Source organism: Pan paniscus, chromosome 1 (assembly GCF_029289425.2).
Source record: "Pan paniscus chromosome 1, NHGRI_mPanPan1-v2.0_pri, whole genome shotgun sequence".
Taxonomy (NCBI): Eukaryota; Metazoa; Chordata; class Mammalia; order Primates; family Hominidae; genus Pan; species Pan paniscus.
Window position 1 is genome coordinate 4665085 of NC_073249.2, and position 23319 is coordinate 4688403.

The 23319-nt window shown below is 40.9% G+C and overlaps 2 protein-coding genes across 3 annotated transcripts in view; one reads left to right on the top strand and one right to left on the bottom strand.

Moving 5' to 3' along the window:
- Nucleotides 1-12696, bottom strand: part of CATSPERE (catsper channel auxiliary subunit epsilon) — a 160888-nt gene extending 148192 nt beyond the window's left edge. For both annotated transcript variants that reach the window (XM_055095140.2, XM_055095109.2), the window contains exons 1-2: nucleotides 12275-12696; nucleotides 10107-10155 (exon numbers count right to left, since the gene is read on the bottom strand). In XM_055095140.2, the coding sequence (XP_054951115.1) occupies nucleotides 10107-10155; nucleotides 12275-12516 (291 nt within the window). In that variant the 5' untranslated portion in view covers nucleotides 12517-12696. The remainder of the gene's footprint in view (nucleotides 1-10106; nucleotides 10156-12274) is intronic.
- A 9516-nt stretch (nucleotides 12697-22212) lies between these two features.
- The window catches only part of ADSS2 (adenylosuccinate synthase 2), a 43045-nt gene continuing 41938 nt past the window's right edge, over nucleotides 22213-23319 (top strand). Inside the window, exon 1 of the mRNA XM_003807994.5 lies at nucleotides 22213-22395. Within this exon, the coding sequence (XP_003808042.1) occupies nucleotides 22213-22395 (183 nt within the window). The remainder of the gene's footprint in view (nucleotides 22396-23319) is intronic.

The window sequence follows — 23319 nt, forward strand, 5'->3', positions numbered from 1 at the left end:
GTCGAGATCACGCCATTGCAATCCAGTCTGGGTGACAGGGCGGGACTCCATCTCAAAAACAATAAAAAGCAAAAAAAGAGAAAGAAACCAGGCAGTAAAAGAGTAAATAAAAGAGCAGGGCACCAAAGATGTTCGAAAGGTATAAGCACAAAGGTAACCACTAAAACAAAAATACAAACGTTTCTAAATATAGAAAGATAATTTTTTTAAAGAAAAGAATCCAGCAGAGAAAGAAACAGTAAATACAACACACCTAAGATAAACTAATATGAGAATTGAGACCAAAGATATGTTATATAATTAAATGTGAATGGGCTTAACTCACACAGCAAGACCCAATACATGCTGTTCGAAAGAAATACCAGAAGAAAAAAGTGACCCAGAAAGACTAAAGTAATGAGAGAAGACCTCGGTGACTTTGGGTTTGCCAACAACTTCTTAGATACATCACAAAAAGCACAAATCAAAAAAAAAGGTTGATAAATTGGACTTCATTAAAATTAAAAACTTCTGCTCTGTAAAAGACACTGTTAAGAGAATGAAAAGACAAGCAACAGACTGGGAGAAAATATTTGCAAAGTTACTCATATCTGATAAAAGATGGTATCCAGAATACACAAAAAAACTCTTAAAACTCAACAACAAGGAAACGAAAACCCATCTTTAAAAATGGGCAAAAGATCTGAACAGGCACCTCACCAAAGATAATATACAGGTGACAAAGATATGAAAAGACTCTCCACATCGTATGTCATTAGGGAACTGCAAATTAAAGCAACGAGATACCACAACACACCTATTGGAATCGCAAAAATCCAAAACACTAACAACGCCAAATGCTGGTGAAGATGTGGAGCAACAGCACTGTCATTCATTGCTGGTGACAATGTAGAACAGTACAGCCATCTTGGAGGACAGTTTGGCAATTTCTTACAAAACTAAACATACTCCTACCATATATCTAGCAATTGCACTTTCGGTATTCACCCAAATGGGGTCCACACGAAAACCTGTCCATGAATGTTTGCAGCAGCTTTATCTGTAATTGCCCACACTGGAAGCAACTGGGATATCTTTCACTAGGTGAATGGATAAACTATGGTACATCCAGACAATAGAGTATTACTCAGTGCTAAAATGAAACGAGCTATCAAGCCATGAAAAGGCATGGAGGAAACTTAAATGTGTATTGTTAAGTGAAAGAAGCCAATCTGAAAAGGCTACATACCGTTTGATTCCCACTAAATGACATTCTGGAAAAGGCAAAACTATGGAGACAGTTAAAAGATCAGTGTTGTAAGGGGCTGGGGAGGGGGAGGATTGAAAAGGCAGAGCAGAGAGAATTTTTAGGGCAGTGAAACTATTCGGTGTGATACTATAATGGTAGAAACATGTCATTAAACATTTGTCCATGCTCACAGAATGTACAACACAAAGAGTGAACACTAATGTAAATTACAGATTATAGTTAATAATGATGTATCAATATTGGCTCATCAATTGTAAGAAATGTAGCACACTAATGCAAGATGTTAGTAATAGGGCAAACTGGTGAGGTTTTATGGGATCTCTCTATATTGTTTGCCCATTTTTCTATGAACCTAAAACTGCTCTAAAAATAAAGTCTGTTAACTCTTAAAAATTTTTTGTAAAAGCCATGGGCAAAGGTATACCAGGAAAATGGTCCTGTCAAAAAAAATCAATATAAAAGCAGGAATTGTGACTCTGATATTAGATAAGGTAGAATTCAAGCCAAAATGTATTCAAGATGCAGAACAATGAGAACTCTCCTCTGCTGCTCGTGGGAATGCAAACGGTGCACCTACTTCAAACAACAGTCGTGGGCCAGGTGCAGTGGCTCATGCCTGTAATCCCAGCACTTTCAGAGGCCGAGATGGGAGGACTGCTTGAGCTCAGGAGTTTGAGACCAGCCAGGGCAACATAGTAAGACCTTGTCTCTAGTAAAAATAAAATAAAATTAGCTGGGTGTGGTGGTGCATGCCTGCAGTCCCAGCTACTCAGGAGGCTGAGGCGGAAGGATCACTTCAGTCCAGGAGTTTGAGGTTGCAGTGAGCCATGATCGTGCCACACACACCACCCTAGGCAACAGAGTAAGAGTCTGTCTCAGAAAAGAAAAGAAAAAGAAGAAAACTGTTGTGTAGTTTCTTATTTGCTATAAACATATCATTGCCTTATAACACAGTAATCCCATTCCTAGGTATTTAACCAAAATAAAAATATATGTCCCCACATATGTACATGAATGTCCACAGCAGTTTCATCTGAAATAGCTCTAAGTTGGAAATAACCCAAATGGCCATCAACAAGAGAATGGACAAATGGTGGCATAAGAATGCAAATGAATACTCAGCAATAAAAAGGAATGAAGTTCTCATATATGCAACATTATGGATGAATCTGAAAGCACTAAGCCAAGTGAAAGAAAACTGACCCCAAAAGACTATATACAGTATGGTTTCATTTCTATGACTATCTAGAAAATGCAAAACTATAGGATCAGGAAATAGATTCGTGGCTGCCAATGGCTGAGATGGGGAAGGTAAAGCATGACTGCAAAGGGCATGATGAAACTTTTTGGGGTGAGGTAAATGTTGTATATCTTCATTATTACGGTGATAACGCAACTGTATGCATTGCCAAAGGTCATCAAACTATATGCTTAAAAGGAGTACATTTCATTGTATGTAATTACCTCAATTAATTTGCCTTTTACAAAAGGAACTAAAGAAATATATAATCATAATGTATAAACCTTATCTGGATCTTGATTTACATAAACAAACAGAAAATGACATTCATATGACAACTGGTCATTTGAATACTGACTAGATATTTGATGACATTAAGGAATGATTATTAATTTTTAGGTGTGCTAATTAGTATTACGGTTATGGTTTTTTAAACAACTTTGAGATATAATTCACGTCATACAATTCATTCATTTAAAGTGTACAATTCAATGGTTTTTAGTATCTTCATATCGTTCTGCAACTATTACTGTAATCGATTTTAGAACATATTCAACACCCACAAAAAAACTGCCACACTCCTCGGAGGTTACCACCCCAGCCCTATCTCCCAGCCCTAGGCAGGCACTAACTTACTTTCTGTCTCTATACATTTGCCTATTCTGGATATTTCATGTGAATGAAATCATACAACATGTGGTCCTTTGTGAAAGGTTTCTTGCACTTAGCATAATGTTTTCAAGGCTTTTCTATATTGTAGCACATAAAAGTACTTCATTCATTTTTATTGACAAGTAATGTTCCATTATAAAAACATACTACATTTTATTTATCCTTTCATTAGTTGATGAACATTTGCATCGTTTGCACTTGGGGGCTATTATGAATAATGCTTCTGTGAACATTCATGTACTAGTTTTTGTGTGGACATTATATTTTCATTTCTCTTGGATGTAAAACTGGAAGTGCAATCTTCAGAACATATTGGTAACACTATGTTTAACTGTTTGAAGAGCTACCAGGCTGTCTTCTAAAGTGCCTGCACCATTTGACATTTGACAGCAATATAAGAGTTCCCATTTCTCTACATCCCCACGAACACTTGTTATTATCTGTCTTTTTGATTATAGACATCTGAGCGGGTGTGAAGTAGTATCTTATTATGGTTTTGATTTCCATTTCCCTGATGGGGATGTGCTTATTGGCCATTTGGATATCTTCTTTGGAGAAATGACAATTCAGATCCTTTGCCCATTTAAAAAACTGGGTTGTATTTTTATTACCAAATTATATCAATAGTAGTTCTTTATATATCTAAAAACAAGTCCATAATAAGATACATGAATCACAAAATTTCTCTCCCATCCTGTGAATTGTCTTCACTTTCTTGATGATGTCCTTAGAAGCACAAAAGACTTTAATTTTGATGATGTCCAATTTATCTATTTTTTCTTTTGTTGCTTGTGCTTGTGAGCAACCATCACCTAATCCAAGGTCACGGATTTTCCCTTATGTTTTCTTCTATATGTTTTACAGTTTTAGCTCTTACATTTAGGTCTTTGATCCATTCAGAGTTATAATTTTGGGTGTGGTCTGAGGTGGGGTCCACATTCATTTTTTTCATGTAGGTATCTAGTTGTTTCAGTACCGTTCTTTTTCCATTCAATTCTCTTGGTATCATTATCAAAAATCAACTGACTGTAAATATGAGGTTTTATTTCTGAACTCTCAATTCTAACTCATTGATGTATATTCCTATCCGTCAGTACCAAAGTGTCTCAATTACTGCAGCTTTGTAGTAAGCTTAGTATTCAAATGACCAATTGTTGTATAAACGTCAAGAACTGTGAGTCCTTCCACTTTTTCTGTTTCAAGACTGTTTTGTCTATTCTGGTACTCTTGAATTTCCATTTACAATTTCCTATGAATTGCCATAAGAAATTGTTAAGATAATTTATTAGTTCTAATAGTTTTTTGTTAGATTCCTTGGGCTTCCTATATAAAGGATCATGTCGTCTGCAAATAGAAATAGTTTATCTTCCCCTTTCCAAAGTGGATGCCTTTTAGTTCATTTTCTTGCATTATTGCCCTGGCTCTGGTCATTTTTAAAAAGAGTCTTATCATTTAAAGGTACACACTGAAATATGTATGGATGAAAGGATACGTCTGGGATAGTTTCAAAATAATTCAGAAGGGAAGAAAGTGGGTGATAAAGTCAATGAAACAAGAATGGCCATGAGCTGTAATACTGGAGCTGAGTAATGGATATATAAGGACTTAATCTCCATACTTTTATGTATGTCTAAATTATACTAATTTATATATTTTATGTATATTTAAATGTTTTACTAATAAAAGTTTCAAAGATGTAAGTTCAAAACAGAGAACAAATTCTGTGGAAATTACCAAGCTTACATATAAACCTCCCCAATGATTAACTTAAATGTAGTCAAGTCCCTGCAGAAAGTTCCCACTATGCTTACCAACTTCATGTTTAAGTGACTTGGTATTATTTAAACAGAAAACTGATGCACTGTTTCAATTTACACAGAGTAGAGAAGGATTTTTTAGACATGCTTTTCATCAAGAAGAGTCATGGAAAATCTCTGGTCTTCTGTACATTCAATATTTCCTTTCTCTGTCTCTCTGAAACAGGGTCTCATTGTGTCACCCAGGCTGGAGTGCAGTGGCATGATCATAGCTCACTGCAGCCTCTCCCTGCCAGGCTCAAGCAATTCTCCCACCTCAGCCGCCCAAGTAGCTGGGACTATAGGCATGCACCACCATGCCCTAATATTTTATTATTATTTGTAGAGACGGGGTCTGGCCATGTTGCCCAGGCTAGTCTCAAACTCCTGGGCTCAAGTGATCCACCTGCCTTGGCCTCCCAAAGTGCTGGGATTACAGGCATAAGCCACAACACTAGGCCCCTTCCTTTCTCTTAATATCACTTTCAAGGAAGCTGCAATATCATTGGTTTTGTAATATTACTCACTTGCCCTTTATCTACCTTTCTTGCTGATAATCAAACTCTAGGGTCCAATTTGCATTTCTAAAATGACATAACTGTTTTGGCAGTCATTTATGAATTAAAGATGGACCATTTCTGCCACTTACATAAAAATAATAATGGAAAATCGAGATTAAAAAGATGATTCTTAAAAAGACCAATAAGGCTGGGTGCGGTGGTTCACGCCTGTAATCCCAGCACTTTGGGAGGCCAAGGTGGGCAGATCATGAGGTTAGGAGATTGAGACCATCCTGGCTAACATGGTGAAACCCCGTCTTTACTAAAAATACAAAAAATTAGCCGGGCGTGGTGGCACACACCTGTAGTCCCAGCTTCTCAGGAGGCCGAGGCAGAAGAATCGCTTGAACCCGGGAGGCAGAGGTTGCAGTGAGCCAAGATCGCACGCTGCACTCCAGCCTGGGTGACACAGCGAGACTTTGTCTCAAAGAAAAAAGAAAAAAAAAACAATAAAATGGTCCAATACATGGCAAAACTGTCCAGGAAAGGAAGATAAAGTGCCCAAATAAACTCTATTAGAGACATAAAATAGCTAAAAATAGAGATTGAAATGGTAAGCAAAGATTATAAAGAAATGAATAGCAATAAATTTTAAAACACAATTGTAAAAGAAAATATATATTACATAGATTCCTCTTGCCTGGTTTGGAATATTATAAAGTTTATATAGAATGTGTTCTTTTCTGTATGGCTACTTTCACACAGTACCGTGAGATTCATCCATATTGTTTTGTGTTGACATGTAGACACAATGCACTTATTTTCATTTGCCATATAGAATCCTACTATGTGAATACACAGAAATGCATTTATCCCTCTATACTACTGATTGACATGCTACTGGGTTGTTTCTAGTTTGGAGTTCTTAGGAATAATGCTGTCGTAACCATTCCTACATAGGTCTTCTGGTGCTGGATGTATACCTAGGAGTCAAACTAGTGTGTCACAGGATACGTATATATTCAACACTATTGGATAATAGCAAACAGGTTTTCAAAGTGGTTATACCAACCTGCATTCCTTCTAGTGGTGTATTAGAGTTCCTGTTGCTTTACATTCTTACCACCCCTTGTTATCTTCAGTCTTTTTAATTTTAGGCATTCTGATTGGTTTGTAATTACATCTCCCTGTAATTTTAATTCACACTTCACTAATTTTTCATAAGTTTGCTGGTCATTTGTACATCCTTTTTTGTGAAATATCCCCTTAGGTCTTTTCCTCCTTTCTTTTTTATACTTTAGAAAAATTTAAACAATACTGAAATGATGTGCTTCTTAAAGATTTGGTAGAATTCCCATACAAAACCATCTGGGCCTGGTTCAAATTATAAATATTTATTTATTTATAAAGGGAGCACAACACTGATAGAAAACACAACAGAAATTGTTGAATTATTTAGTAAAAATTAACTAAAGACTCCTGATTCTAATTTACGAGTGATACCACACAGTGCTAGGAATTGATTGTTGTGTATTGTATTCTCAGCCATGATCATTCATTCCTGCGTAACTCTAGGCTATCCCTAGATTGCAGGAGCTGGAAACCAGGAACCCTCAAGGGTTCTGAATGATTGAAAATCAGATGTGGACTGGAACTTATAAAAAAGAGGAAGCCATTCTTCTTCCTCAGGCAGTGGTACCAAAAGTCCAGGCTTCAAAGATAGGTGGTTTTGGGGAAGGCCTCTGTCCCATCTTTCCATTGAGCACCATCCCTCATTAGGTACTGGGAGAGACTTGTGACATGGGCACCTATTTCCTCCAGGTCCTGATCTCTGGTGGCAACAGCAACTTTTTGACTATTGATAAACCTAAAAATTAGTGGGGGTTTCTAAGACCCTTGCTTTCCTAGCCCTCCCAACAGTTTGGTGAGCACCTAATTTCCTGTAGCAAATAAATTTCTGCTTGAAATATCTAGAGTGGTTACTGCTGTCCTCTGACCCCTGACTGCTACACGCTCCCTTAAAGACAGGGATAATATGACAAGTGTTTAACAAGTTGTACAGCACAGACACTGACAGTTCCAAGCGAATACCAGGCAGCATGCTATCCAAGTGTGTACTGGCTGGATTCTGCCTGCCTTAGAGGGCATCTGGAAATATGGAAGAGTATCTCAGGTTACACAATCCCTGAGGATTGTCACTGCTACTTAGTGTTTGGGAACCAGGGAAGCAAGTTGTTCTGCAAAGCAAAGGATAGTTCCATACAATGAAAACTTTTCCTGCTTAAAATTTCAGTGGCATCCCCACTGAGATAACTGCTGTGGAGCAAACTCATGTATGAATATTGATAAAAGAATCTTATATAAAATATTAACAATAGTCCCTGAGAGCATATTGAAATACTACATTGGTACCGTGTGGGGTTTTTCCAAAATCCAAGGATGATACAATAAAAATGAATATATTAATATGATTCACTATGATAACAAGTCTGAGAAAACTCATAAAACTTTTTTCTGTAGACTGTGAAAAGGCATTTCACAATTCACTATAAATATCACTTATAGCGACTATTTTTACCATATTCAATAAATTAGGAACCAATGAATACTTAGTTAATTGAATGAAATGTATCTCTCTCTGCCCAAAAGGGAGCATCTGTTTAATTGGGAGACGTTGGAAGAAATCTACTAAAGTTAGGAAGAAGATAATGAGATCAACTCTGGAGGGCTACATTATTCTTCATGAATTGGAAGATTCAATATCATAATGATACCAGTTACTATGATAACAATGTCAGTTCTCCCCAAGTGCAATCCCAATCAAAATCTCAGCAGATTTTTGCTTGTGAAAACTAACAGCCTTATTCTAAAATTTATATAAAAACGCAAATAGCCAAAGTAGTCTTGTGGAAGAACAAACTGGATGTTCACAGGACCAGATCCGAAGACTCATCAGAAAGCTATAGCAGTTAAGAGAGTGTAGAATTGGCACCAGGACAAATAAGAAAGTTCACAAACAACTCATCTACATATGGAACAAAGGTGACATGAGAAAGGTAATAGGGGAACAGTGAGTTGTTTAATAGATTCTGGTTCATTATGTGAAAAAAGTAATGTGAATGCCTATTGTACTATATACAAGGCAGACTCTAGATGGATTTATGACCTATATTTTAAAGGTAAAAATATAAGAAATATAAACTAAAATTATAAAAACATTTCAGTTCAGGGTAAGCAAATATTTTTATTAAATAAGAGCCCTGGACAGGCGCGGTGGCTCAGGCCTGTAATCCCAGCACTTTGGGAGGCCGAGGCTGGTGGATCACGAGGTCAGGAGTTCAAGACCAGCCTGGCCAATATGGTGAAATCCCGTCTCTACTACAAGTACAAAAATTAGCCGGGCATGGTAGTGTGCACCTGTAGTCCTAGCTACTCAGGAGGCTGAGGCAGAAGAATCGCTTGAACCCGGGAGGCAGAGGTTACAGTGAGTCAAGATTGCACCACTGCACTCCAGCCTGGGTGACAGAGTGAGACTCTGTCTCCAAAAAAAAAAAAAAAAAAAAAAAGGAACCTCCAAAAGTTTAAATCATAAGGCAAAGGAGGGGAGAGATTTGGCTCATCAAAATTCAGCTTTTTTTTTTTTTCAGTAAAGTATCCATGAACAAAGTTAACAGAAACTTGAGATAACTGAACCTTTGAAACCAACATTTGATTAATTTTTACAATGCAATGTAGATAGCACTGTGTTAATGAGTAAGAAAAAGGCAGAAAATTAAATGAAAAATAGGCAAAGGGTATGAACAGGTAATAGAAGGAGAAGCCTACATAATATGCGAAGAGATGCTCAAAATCACTAGTCATCAAAGCAACTGAAAATAACAACAGCAATAGCTATCACTGGATAATAATGAGATTGGTAAAAAAAAATAGGAAATTTAATAACACCAAATTTTGGTGAAGATGTACATTGAGTGAGAATATAAATTGTAACTGCCATTCGGGAAACAATCTTGCGGAACTTTGTTAAATTAAGTGTATTTCCCATGGCCAGGCAACTCTATTTGGCTACATATAGCAGGAAAATGATTGCACAGATACACAGATACATAAAAGGACTTATAGAGGACACTCATTCCAGTATTGTTTGTGATGGTAGGAAGCTATATGTCCAGCAATAGGGGTATATAAAATATAATTGATTTACACCAGTAATTAGGCAGATAAGAAGAAATGAAGTAGAACGTGTTGAATAAGAAAAGTAATATAGAGAATGAGGTCTATAGTTTGGGTGACCATAACATCCTGATTTGTCTAGACAGTTCTAATTTATACCTGTTGTATAATTATTAATAGCACTCCCATTCTCATGGGTTTAGGCAATATACTGAATGGTTATCCTACCTATATAATAACATCACATTGTGAACAGTGAATCACGAAAACACTCAAAACAACACTATTTTTGCTACACGCAAATTTAAGGACATGGATTAAGGAGGGGACCTATGTTAGGGTAATACACCGGATGAAAGAAACGAAACAGAAGAGTGACAATGACTGTAAAACTCAATATGATTAACTCTGCTCTCTGCTCTAAAGTTCAAAAAATTTAATATTTAACTATAGTTTATTAAAAATTCAACACTTACAGTACTTCTGGTACTAAAAATGCGATAGTTTGGGCTGTTACTGGAATACCTGTGGAGGAAGAGGCCAAGTATGAATATTAAAACTAATTTATTCTTCAAATATAAGGATTCTCTACATGGTCAGGGCATAGCTGGGCTGCCAGGAGCGTCACCTTTCTGCCTCATTCCCTTCCTTGACAGCAACTCAGGGCTAAAACTGGGGCTATCAGTGACCTCTACCCACATCTCTAGATGTGTTAGGGTTTGCTCAGTATCTAAAGACAATAAAATAAGATGAGAAGTTAATATTCTTTACCTGGTTTTTTTTTTTTTTTTTTTTTGTAGGATGAAAACTCTTGAAGAACACTGGCTTTAACTCCTTCACTTATAAAGAGTTAAAATAAGAATAATAAAGATTGGAGTTTTAAAAACGCAGTATTTCTCTTTTGTTTTGTTTTTGAGACAGGGTCTTGCTCTGGAGTACAGTGCAGTGATCTTGGCTTACTGCAGCCTTGACCTCCCAGGCTCAAGTGATCCTCTCGCCTCAGCCTCCCGAATAGCTGGGACTACAGGCGCATGCCACCACGCCCAGCTAATTTTTGTATTTTTTAGTAAAGACAGGGTTTTGCCATGTTGCCGCAATGGAGGGTTCTTAATTCCTATCTGATTCATCTAACAGAGCACTGTCCAATATAATACAAGCCACCTCCTATTAATTAAAAATGTTCAAGTAGCTACTTTAAAAGCACAAGAAGAAATGGGTGAAATTAATTTTAATAATTTTTAGCTTTTAATTAAAACTAAACAAATTAAACTTAAAATTAATTTTAAGTTTTATTCAACATGTAATCAGTATAAAATAATTATTACTGAGATACTTTACATTCTTTTTTCAGACTAAGTCTTTGAAATCTGGTGTGTACATTACACTTACACCACATCTCAATTTGGGCTATATTTCAAATACTCAAAAGGCACATGTAGCTGGTGACTATCATAAATCACCACCCTACAATTCCTTCGCCTTCCATTTGCTTCAAGAATCTATTCCATGTCTACATTGCATACCTAATTGCAACTGGAATTGCTCCATCCCTAAAGTTTTAAATCAGAGGCCTTTTTTCTGTATGTAGAGGAAGAGTTGCTAGGATATCATTATGCAATTCCCTTATCAGAATTATACAAGCCTTAATAGCACTCTGAATTCTTATGTTTAACGGAAATCAGTCACCTTTATAATGAAACACATTTTCCATATATACAGATCGAATTAAAAAAAAGGTCATGTATTTTACATATACCTATAAATAAAAATGAAATCTATTGTCATCAAAGGCTTGTTTTGAAGTGTGAACCACCTCACACTTCTTATGAATCTAAGACCCCTTTCAATACACAGAGAAAAATAAAAGTGGCAAATTTTGTACTTTAATTTACAAAGTTAAATTATGTAATTTAATAAGATCTGGTAGTGAAAGGATGAAATGACCTTTCCTGGCAGGCCTTTTCTCTTCACCTGCTCCCTCAACAGCTTCTCACTCCTACTGGGGCTGAGGATAGGCTAGGGAGAGAACAGTAGCTCAAAGAGTCACGTTTAATTTATTAATTTAGTCCCAGATAACAATGACAATACCTTTTCATCCTTGCTTTATTAATTATGTCTAATATTTAATGTATTCTTGTTGGAAACAGATCTAAGAGGCCCATAGGTGTGTGGGGTGTGCAGATGGACATGTGCTATTTTTTAATGAAAAGGGCACTGTTATCTCACTCTTGGACCACAATGATCCTCTCCTCTGGCAAAAGAAGGCTGCACAAGGTGAGAGGAATGTAAGAATTCACAGGGGCCGGGGCGCGATAGCTCATGGCTCAGAGCTCATAGTCTGTAATTACAGCACTTTGGGAGGCCCCGGCAGGAGGATCACTTAAGGCCAGGAGTTCGAGACCAGCCTGGGCAATATTGTGAGACCCTGTCTCTACCATTTTTTTTTTTTTTTAGATTTAGCCAAGCGTGGTGGCCACAGCTATTTAGGTGGCCGAGGTGCGAGGAGCGCTTGGGCCCAGGAGTTTCAGGCTTCAGGGAGCTATGATGGCGCCACTGCATTGCAGCCTGGGCAACGGAGCAAGAGGCCGTCTCTAAAACAAACAGACAACCCCCGCCCTAAACAAACAAAAAAGTAAGATCTCACTGGGGCTCAGATGTTCTGAGGACAGCAGCATGAAGGTACCGCGACCTTACTGCAGGAGCTGGAGCAGGGTAGCAAAGTGCTAACTGCGTCCTCTCGCTCATGGAAAACTCTCGGGTGGGAGCGGTGGGGCACGGGCTGGTGTTGGGGAGCCAGGAGACGAGGCAGTGGTCGGCCAGGGCGAGCGGTCCGGGGGCGCATGGGGTGGAGAGCAGGACCCTCCCGCCTGCCCCGCCTGGGGTCATCCCCGCCTAGTCGCTCGCCTGCGACTGGCGTCTCTCTACCTCCAAAGGGCGGAGCCACAGCAGCTCAGCCACAACAGCAGCACGGCCACTTCCCGGGCTGACATGGCGCCTGCTCCGCCTCCGCCCAACCGCCTCGGCCACTCCCGTCCAGGCCTCGCGCATTCCCGTGGGACGTCGGCCCGGCGGGCGGCTGCAGGCGCTTGGGTCCCGGCGCCTCTGGACAGGGCGGGCCGGGCCTGAAGACCAGCGAGGGAGAAGTGTGCGCGTGCGCGTGCGCGCCGCTACCTGGGCTCCCTAGAGGCCTGAAAGTAGCCGGAGTGCGCACCTGCACACCAGATTTTAGGAAAGGCAGAACCAGGCTTTCCAGCAGTGAGATGGCAAAAACACTTCGAAAAATCTGAGTTGCCAATTAAAAGAAAAAGGAAGGAAGGAAGGAAGGAAAGAAAAAGAAAAATCCAATTTGCCAGAAAGAATGTGAAACTTTTAAGATAGTGTGTCTTTTAGCCCAAATCTTCATGTGACTGCGTATAGACACTGCAATAGCAAATACATATCTGGCAGTGCTTTCCAGGGAGCAGGCACGCCATAAGTGATTTTTGTTGTTCTTTGTTTTTGAGAGAGTCACACTCTGTCCCCCAGGCTGGAGTGCAGTGGCGCGATCTGGCTCGGCTCACTGCAACCTCCGCCTCCCACGTTCAAGCGATTCTCCTGCTTCAGCCTCCAGAGTAGCTGGGATTACAGGCGTGCGCCACAAGGCCCTGCTAATTTTTGTATTTTGAGTAGAGACGGGGTTTCACCATCTTGCCCAGGCTGGTCTCCAACTCCTGGCCTCAAGTGATCCACCCGCCTCAGCCTCCCAAAGTGCTGGGATTACAGGCGTGAGCCACCAGACCTGGCCAGGCACAGCATAAATGATTTTCGTTTAATTAATTAATTTATTTATTGCAGGAGACTGGAGTTTTATTATTACTCAAATCAGTCTCCCCAAGCAATTGGGGAGCACAGTTTTTAAGGATAACTTGGTGGGTTGGCGGAAGCCAGTGAGCCAGGAGTGCTGATTGGTCAGGGATGAAATCATAGGGAGTAGAAGCTGTCTTCTTGTGCTGAGTCACTTCCTGGGTGGGGCCACAAGATCAGATGAGCCAGTTTACTGATCTGGGTGGTGCCCGCTGATCCATCAAGTGCAGGGTCTGCAAAATCTCTCGAGCACCGATCTTAGGAGCGGTTTAGGGCAAGTCAGAATCTTGTATCCTCCAGCTGCATGACTCCTAAACCTGATTTCAAATCTTGTGGTTAATGTTAGTCCTACAAAGGCAATCTAGTCTCCAGGCAAGAAGGAGGTCTGCTTTGGGAAAGGGTTGTTACCGTCTTTGTGTAAACTATAAACTAAGTTTCTCCCAAAGTTAGTTCAGCTTATGCCCAGGAATGAACAAGGACAGCTTTGAGGTTAGAAGCAAGATGCAATCCGTTCAGTTAGATCTCCTTCACTGTCTCAATCATAATTTTGCAAAGATGGTTTCAATCCTTCCCTTTGGGTAGGCTATGAAGATGGGAGAAGGCCGTTGATAGCTCTGGCTTCTTCCTGCTGACAGGGGAGGTAATAGGAATGGGAGTGAACCCCAAGGTGAGAAGAGTGGAATTGCTTTGCAACTGTCTGAGCAACTCATGCAGGCCTGGTTGAGTTTCCAAGAGTTGCATGGCAAACACATTAGTACTCTCATCTATAGTTTTACTACAGTGTTTAAGTGAACAGCCTGCTATAAGGTAAATAATGAGTCCTAGTTTGAGGAGTACAATTCCCAATTTTAAAAGTAAAGATTTGAAAGCATTAGTCTGGGGACTTCTAACCCACAAATAATTTAGTGTGTAGTCTAAACTGCACAAGAAAACCTCAAGACCAGCTAACAACTGTATACTATAGTTTTTCTTTTGAAGCATAATTTTTCTCTCTCCAGTCCCCATTTTTATTCAAAACAAACCATGATAGAACTGATTTGTTTACAAAATAAACTTTAGTCTTACTGTACTTGGCCTGATTATTTGCATAAAGTACAGCAAGAATAATTATTTTTCACTTAGGCTTTTTTCACTGGCTCTGATAGAACTCTGTTCCATGAAGGATCTCAGCTAAGACTTTTTAAAAGCCAAGCCCAGGCTGGGCGCGGTGGCTCATGCCTGTAATCCCAGCACTCTGGGAGACTGAAGTGGGTGGATCACGAGGTCAGGAGATCAAGCCTGTCCTGGCCAACAAGGTGAAACCCCATCTTTACTAAGAATACAAAAATTAGCTGGGCATGGTGATGCATGCCTGTAATCCCAGCTACTCAGGAGGCTGAGGCAGGAGAATTGTTTGAACCTGGGAGGCGGAGGTTGCAGTGAGCCGAGACTGAGCCACCGAACTCCAGCCTGGCGACAGAACTAGACTCTGTCTCAAAAAAAAAGAAAAAAAAAAAAAAAAAAGCTGAGCCCAGCCTCAAATACCTATGAGTTGGTATTTGAAAATTCCTTTCCTCTTGAAGTCCCAAGATAACTTGGAGTTCCTGGGCCTGTTAAAAAGTGACATTCTTTACTTACCACAGGTCAGGTACCTTGCACAGGGACTCTGTGTGGACAAGGTATGAGGCCAGATTCCCCGATGGGCTTTAATTGGCTCTATAAGTGAACTTTGATTCTTTAAAGGAAGCATGCCATTCCAGTCAAAGCCTTGGTAAAATAACCAATTTCTCCAATTGTGTTCTGTTACAAAAGAAAACAGATTCTTACTGCACTTATGCAATTAACTATACTGCCATAAATTGAGAATATTCACAAATAGTTTCCAAATTCTGGAGAAATCAGGTAGAGAGGAACAAATATGCTCTAAATTTTGTTCACAGGAGTATATTTTACTCACTTGTTAGAAGCTGCAAATAGCTCTAAAGAAATAAGTTCTCTCGACTCTGAAAACAAAAGGTTTAGCAATGTTTAACACATTAGCTCTCCATGAGAGTCCTAGAAGTTTGGTTTTTTTCCTCCATTCCAATAGCACAATTTTTAAAGTTATCTGAGACCTGCACTCAGAGTCCTATATCTGACATATAAACTGCCTTTTGAAAAGGACCAAAGCAAGACAAAATGTCTGTGGATGGTGAAAGCCTACACCCACTATTAAAGCTACAATTGACTAGGAATTTTGGTTACTTCTGTGGCATACAACAATTTTACATAACCATTATAATAATTAATAATGTACACTGAATTATAACATCATAGAAATTTCCCATAATTTTGGAACACATACCAATAACATATTTATACAAATACAGTCCCAAAGAAAACCAAACGCCATTCCCTCTTCTATTTGAAAGGTTTTTTCTATTCTAATGTCACAGTCTCCCAGAGTTATTAATCAGAAACCTGCATTTAAGAGCACCTGTTAAATTTTCTAGCCGATTATAAAATCATCTTTTAAAGAGGACCAAAGTGAGACAACAGTTGTCTGTGGATGACAAAAACATTTTAGGGCAGCCACTGTTAAAGGCACAATTGACAAAGACATTTACCTCTGTGGCAGACAGTCATTTAACATAATAATTATAATTATTACTGCTAACATATCCTAAGTCATATTAGAATTATAGCAGTTTTACATAATTTTGGAACATATACCAATAACACATTTACACAAATATAGACCAAAGAAAGCTGAACACCATTTTATATTTGACAATGCTTCCTGTATGATTTTTGTACCAAATAAGCCAAATGTCATTTTTGGACTTTAGAGGACTTAATATCTAAAATACTAAGTTAGAAAGAGACATAATTTATAATTTGATTTTGGAAAGTCTGTCAAATATCAAAGGTTTAAAACACTGGATATCACAAAATAGAATCCCAGGTCACCATAAGTCATTCATTTGGCCAAAATGATAACTCCAAAACAATTTAAAGAAAAAGAAAAACCTTTACTGTGATACAGATGACTTACCTTTCCAAAGAAGATCCAATGAAGATAGCATGAGGCCAACTGAATCTGTCTCTTCTCTCTCTCCTCCTTTTTTTCCCCTGCCACTTATCCAAAGGAAAAAACAAAACCCTTTCATTATCTTTTAACATTACATAAAAATCATCTTCAAAAGAGAAAACCAAATTTCATGTGCATCTTTAATGTTAAAGCTAGTTTTTTAAATAAAGTTTTATATATCCAGTTTTAATTACTTTGACCATAAGGTAAGATTTTCATAAACTTTATAGAACCCTTTACAATTTTCCATCAAACAGCAGATCAGTTTTCTAAGAAAACCCTGTTATTTGGACACAGGGGCCCAGATTCTGGCCCCACATCAGTATGATTTTAATGTTTTAACCTACAGAAAAAAGCTAAATAATTTCTTTCAGCTCTCAGCCAACTGGTTTATACCCACAGAATTTTTTTTAGATTCACCCTTTACAAACCTTTTTCACTTTGCTTAAACCTTCAGTTTTGTTCCGTTACTGTTTTAGGGTAAGACAATCTTTAAAAGCCTCTGAACTAGACAAAATTACATTCCCTTTAACAAAAGCCATATTCCTATGCCTTCTTACAATCTTTTACCAAAAAACACCTTCCTTACACACCTTGTATGTAAAACTGTTTCTCCAGTAATCTCAATTTCATGTTACAGTGTTAATTCTTAGCAACTTTCATTTTAGTGAAAAACCGGATAAGTAAGTGAGTTAATACTAGGGATGGAGCCTAGGACACCAGACAGAAGTGAAGATAAGGCCTGACTGTTTTCAGCATAACTAGGGGCATGGCTGTCCATGTGTCCCCAGGCCTTATCTATAGCCTAATGCTCCAAAGTAGGTAAATCAAATGATTTTCAAAAGTCAAAGGAACAGTTTGACTTTAAAGCATTTAGCAAATCTGATATCTGATCTTAATTTAGACCAAATGTCTGTATTTTCATGACATTTTATTTTACCAATAATCTTTAAAACTGTCTTTATTTCCAAAAGATTACTAAAGTCATGTGAATAAAAAGGCATTAAAATTTCTATTTTTCTGACAAAATATGTGATGTAAGCGCTCATTTTTCTAAGGCAATTAATCAGAGCTCTTTTATATATAAACATCACACGCCAGAGAGAAGATTCAGCACCTGTAAGATTTTTTGTTTGCCAGTTTCTTAATTGGATTACTGGCTTCAGGGTGGAGCCCCTGGAGGAACAGGGCTAGGAAAGCTTGTGTTTCTAGGGCCAAATAAGCAGCTGAAGGCAAAGACGGATTCTTAAAATTAAGGGTGCCGCTTTACACTGGATCCTGGATCCCAAGAGGAGGGAAATACTTCGAGAGAAGACAGTGCAGTGCTTTTACCAACTGTGCATTTCACTGCAACGCAACCCAAAGCCAGTCAGTCCATTTGTAATTAGACCATCCCCCATGGGATTCTCACCTCTCTGTTGGGGGGCGGGGGGGTGTTTCCATGTCTTCCAGGTGGCCAAAGCATGCTTCTCTGATCCAAGTGTGCGAAGAGCCAGGTATGCCTCCATAACTACTATTAGCCAACTCCTAAAGTATATTTCCTACCTAGTTGTTATACACCAAAGCTCTCTCAGAATGAGAAGTAATTTCTGATGCCCCTAAAACTCAAAACCGTCAGATAACACAATGCAAAACAGAACAGAGCCTTGGATTTTGAGAGGGATCTGTCTGCTTTTAATTCTTGGGGTTTCATGCGGAAAACAGAGCTTTTTTCCAAAACAGGGTCTGTGGTGCCTCCTGTTTTTCCCAAGGAGTCCCAGGCTACCAGAAGCTATCTCAGGGCCTCTCATGTGTACATTAAGATAGGCAAAACAAAAAAGTGGAGGAAAGTAATTCAGTTGACTGAGAAGGAAAAAAAGACCTTTTTCCAGAAAAATGATCTTTTTCCAGAAAAACAAGATCCAAGAAGAGAGAAACATAAAGGCCTTTTAAATATACCTACAGCTTGTTTATCCACTTTTAATTAAGCTGACTTTTAACCATAGCGCTCTTTAAAAAAAAAAAAAACCCTTAAAAATTTTATACCCAACTTTAGCCACGCCAAGCGGCCAAAATTTTTGGCTTTTGAATTCTACCACAGGTAACTTCCCACCTGAAATTAAGTTTTAACTAAGGTTATAACCATGGACACACAGGTATCTCAAAGAGATGGTAAGCAGTTTTTTTTTCTACAAGATTTAGAATCTCCCCCAGGGTAGTTTAGAGAAAGGAAAATTCAAGACAGGAAATCAGAAGCTATTCATGGGGGCGGGGGGAGGCGGGAACCTCAATAAATGGCAAAGTTACATAAATAAAACACCAGAAGGGAATCATTCCGGAAGCCAGGAATAGAACCCAGACCCCCACTGTCAAGAGGCAAAACCTTAGCTACTGAGTTATACAGTATTGAGCAGTTTCTATTGTGCTTCCCAGAAGGAGCCTACAGAAGCCAGTTTCAAGCTTGCAAAGGCTTTTAACTGCTCAAGAAAATTCTTAGGGCTAACCTAAAAATCCCCAAATTCCTGTCTTCTAGATGGTGGAAACCAAGAGAAAGTATCTCCACATGGTCACAAAGTTAAGCTCTTCAGGACACAAAACAAGACAGAGAAATTTCATACAGTATTGGCTTCAGAGACCTGTAGCAAAGTTTGTAACTGACCAGCCTGCCAAGCCGGCTTGAAAAGCAGGCTTATAGGAGTCCTAAACCCACGTTCTATCCTGTGACACCATCTATCCACTACAGAACACAGAAAGACAAATTCTTAGCACAAAACTACACCAGATTTGCTACAGCCTAAGACTAGTCTCACAAATCCTTTTTTCTATTCATCAAACCCTTGCAGAGGAGGCAAACAGTTTACTATTTACTGAGAAAGAGAGAGAGAGACCACAAACCGGTCCGGTAAGAATTTCATACCCTCTGTGCCGGCATACCAGATTTCCGGGTTCCCTTTCTCTGCGGTTTCCAGAAGAATGGAGTGGCTTTTGATGACCCTGCTTGCTTGTGCTATAGCTGTGGGGTTCAAGCCACTTTGCAAGAGAAAATCACCCTTTACTGTTTTATGGAAACATAGACGAGATTCTTAATTTGCAAGATGCTGCCCAGCGGGCTGCATGGGGAACCGAATTAACATTTTCCATCCCAGCAAAACACACATAACAAAACACACATTAGCCACCTCGTTCAGCACCCAATATCAGCCTGGCAAAGCTCAAAAACTTTTTCCTGTTGCTCCCTGTTGTCTTTGATCCACTCCAGGTGGGGAGGGATGACCTCCCAATGGTAATTCACAATGGGGTCTCTGGGCAAGACGAAGAGCAGATAGTCACCCCGAGACAGGCCTGTTGAGCCTTCTGTAGGGCTCATCAAATGTGACCAGACAAATAAGGAGGGTTTTGAGTTAGGTCTGCTGGACTTCCATCAGCAACCTCTTCTGAGATCCCTTCCACATATACAAACGCACACAAAGACGAGAGGACAGAAGGCGTTCCCAATCAGATCCCTAACCAAGAACTCCAGGAGTATCCCTTCCAAACTATCCTCCTATTCTCCTTCTGAGAAACCTCCTTGAAATCTTCCTGATTGAGGAGAAGTCTCCCAAACCTGGACTCTTCCTACTAGTTAGAAAGAGCCAAATGAGACCCCCCAGGAGCCGAACAGACACCCTGCAATGGGGCTACAGACACCTCACCATAGGGCTACAGAACCAGTTGGGAGAAAGGAGGCGTTGGCAGCACCTAGGATACTCACCAATCCAGACACCCCGCCCTGCAATGGGGCTACAGACAGACACCCTGTGATAGGGTTACAGTTAAGGGACGTCTCCCCAGGGCTATTTCTCCATTGCAATTAAATCCATGCACACTGGGTTGGCAGCACCCCGCCAGTAGAGAGAGTACCAGAGTCAGCCCCCAGTCCAAGAGAACTGGGTGGCCGCTTGGGCAGGCTTCTGGATCCATTGCTGGAGGGGGGCCACTGAACCACGAGCAGGTAGCCACAAAGGCAATCCCAGACAAGCCCCCAAATTTGTAACCGCCCAAGGGGTTCACCTTGTCCACTGCCTAGACAGAGCCAATTCATCAAGACAGGCAAATGGCAATAGAGAAAGAGTAATTCATGTAGAGCTGGCTGTGCAGGAAACCAGAGTTTTATTATTACTCAAATCAGTCTCCCATAAATGATTTTAAAAAATTGAATGGAAATGACTAGTAAGGTGTGCTTATTCAGTATCTACTATCTGCCCAACACTACCTCGGGGATTTGACTAGAAAGAAATAGATGGCATTCTTGTTTCCAAAATGTTTGTGATCTTGTAATAAAAGGCCAAGATAGACAACAATTATCACATGGTATTATAATTGTTTACTAATCAATAGACCAAATAATTTGAATCCTTGAGGGCTGAATTGTATCTTTATTTCTCCTATGTTATCAGTGCCCAGGACACTTAGTTAATAGCAGGTTCTCAATGTTCCTGACTTAACTCATTGACTAGAAATAAAATACTAAAGTGTGCTCTAGGGACCATGAGTGAACATACAGTATGTACAGGCGATTTGGGAGACGGTACATATAATGTGATTCCATTCCCACTTTTTTTCGAAGCACCTTTTATCAGAATTAAACATCATAGTTAATTTGTGTTGGTGTCGAAAGGGCATTAGATGAACAGTAGGTATACACCAGAATCTAGTTACAAATGTAACTGAGAGACAGTGGAATCTACAGGAAGGACATGGGCTCTGGACTTAGATTATCGAAGTACCAATTGAAGCCTCACTAGGGCAAGTTACCCAGCTTTTAAATCCTGTAAAATAAGGATAATAGAGGATCACCTACCTTATATGGTTGTGGGGATTAAAAAAAAAAAGAAGTGCATGACGGTATCTGCATATATGTACTATATGCGACATAGGTAATCCACTCCTCCTCTCTGAGCCTTTGTTACTACTATGTAAAATGAGGATTAGGACTTTACTTGATCTATTGATTTCAGGTCTCATGTCCTTTATCTTATTGCCTTACTTTTGAATTTTGTCTTTTTTGATCCCTGTCCCCATCTCTGTTACTTCGAGACTTTTAATTTCCAATTCTACACTTACACGTTCCGATTTTATGCTGTTTGTACTGCGAAATTCCACAGTTTGTATTTTGTACACATTCATTCCTTAATAAAGACAAATCCAGACAAAGCTGCAGACGGCAGACACAGTGGCCCCAGAATACACCGCCGCAGCCCAGAGCGTTGCATGCTGGGATTTGTAGTCCGACGCTCCACACGCGCTTCCGCGCCTCTCCAGTTTGAAAGCGAGAGGTAGAGCGGGTAGGCGGGGTGCTGAAGGGGAAGCGCTCTCGAAGCCCCGCCCCTGACCTTTTCCGCTCGCGAGGTTCGCACAGGAGTGGCGCGCCAGGCCGCGGAAGGGGCGTGGCCTCGGTCCGGGGTGGCGGCCGTTGCCGCCACCAGGGCCTCTTCCTGCGGGCGGTGCTGCCGAGGCCGGCCTGCGCGGGGCAGTCATGGTACCCCCTTGAGCGGGCTGTGGCGGAGAGCGGGGCGGGGACTGGCTGGAGGGTGGCGGCCCGGCGGGGCGGGGGCGGGGCCGGCCTCTGGCTCCTTCTTCCTCTGCATGTGGCTGGCGGCCGCAGAGCAGTTCAGTTCGCTCACTCCTCGCCGGCCGCCTCTCCTTCGGGCTTTCCTCGCGTCACTGGAGCCATGGCGTTCGCCGAGACCTACCCGGCGGCATCCTCCCTGCCCAACGGCGATTGCGGCCGCTCCAGGGCGCGGCCCGGAGGAAACCGGGTGACGGTGGTGCTCGGTGCGCAGTGGGGCGACGAAGGCAAAGGGAAGGTGGTGGACCTGCTGGCGCAGGACGCCGACATCGTGTGCCGCTGCCAGGTGAGGCGACGGGCCTCTCACGGGAAGCCGGGCCCGGGAGCTCGGGCTGCCTGGCTCCTGGTGCCCGGGAACTCGGACCCAGAACCCGGATCCACTGGCCAAAATGAGGTGTCACCTCGAGGCTCTCTCCTCCTGTCCTGAGCTGCGGCTACGTGGAGAAATGGCGGGAGGTCGGGGACCCCTGACCTGGAGCGTCGGGTGAAACTTGGGGTGGCCCTGGAGGAAGAGGTGGGCTGGCGGGGAGCCTTTGAGAGATGCGCGATGCCTGGCAGTTGCAGTTTTGCGTCTGGGGAGTGGTGCTCAGCGCCGGGACTGAGGCCAGGGTGGAGGTGGGATGCGGTCCGAGTTTGAGGAGCTACCGCCCGAGGCCTGCTCCCAACTCTTCCGACTGCGGGCGGAGACCCGGCGCGACGGCAGAACCCCCCATCACCGCCCCCCCGCCCCGCCCAGGGCGGCGGAGTGGGAGTGGATTGTTTCGAAACGTCCTGAAATCAGACTCACCGATCCCCCATCTGCAGGACCGTGGCGTGCAGTGCTTTGCTTCCTCTGGTCCACTTTGTTGACATCCAAACCCACCCACCTCTGGGCTTTGGACTGTTGTTTTAGGGCCCTGAGTTTCTTGTTTTTGCTTTTGTTTTTACAGTGTGCTCCATACATTAAAGTTAAGGAGAAATTACTTTTACTAGTTGGTCCTAGAGGAAGGAATCCCTTCTCTGTTCAAAAAAAGTGAGGGAAGTAAATACATGGATGTCAAATTGAGTATTTAGAAATAAATATTTGCATTGTTAAGGTGACATCGAAAGTGAACTTTCGGAAAACGAGGTGGTAATGTACCTCTAACGGGAGACACGTGGTTTTCAGTGTAAGCTTTCTTCCTATTTGTCGTTTCCTTTGCCGCAGCATACAGGGTAAGGCCTTTGTAAA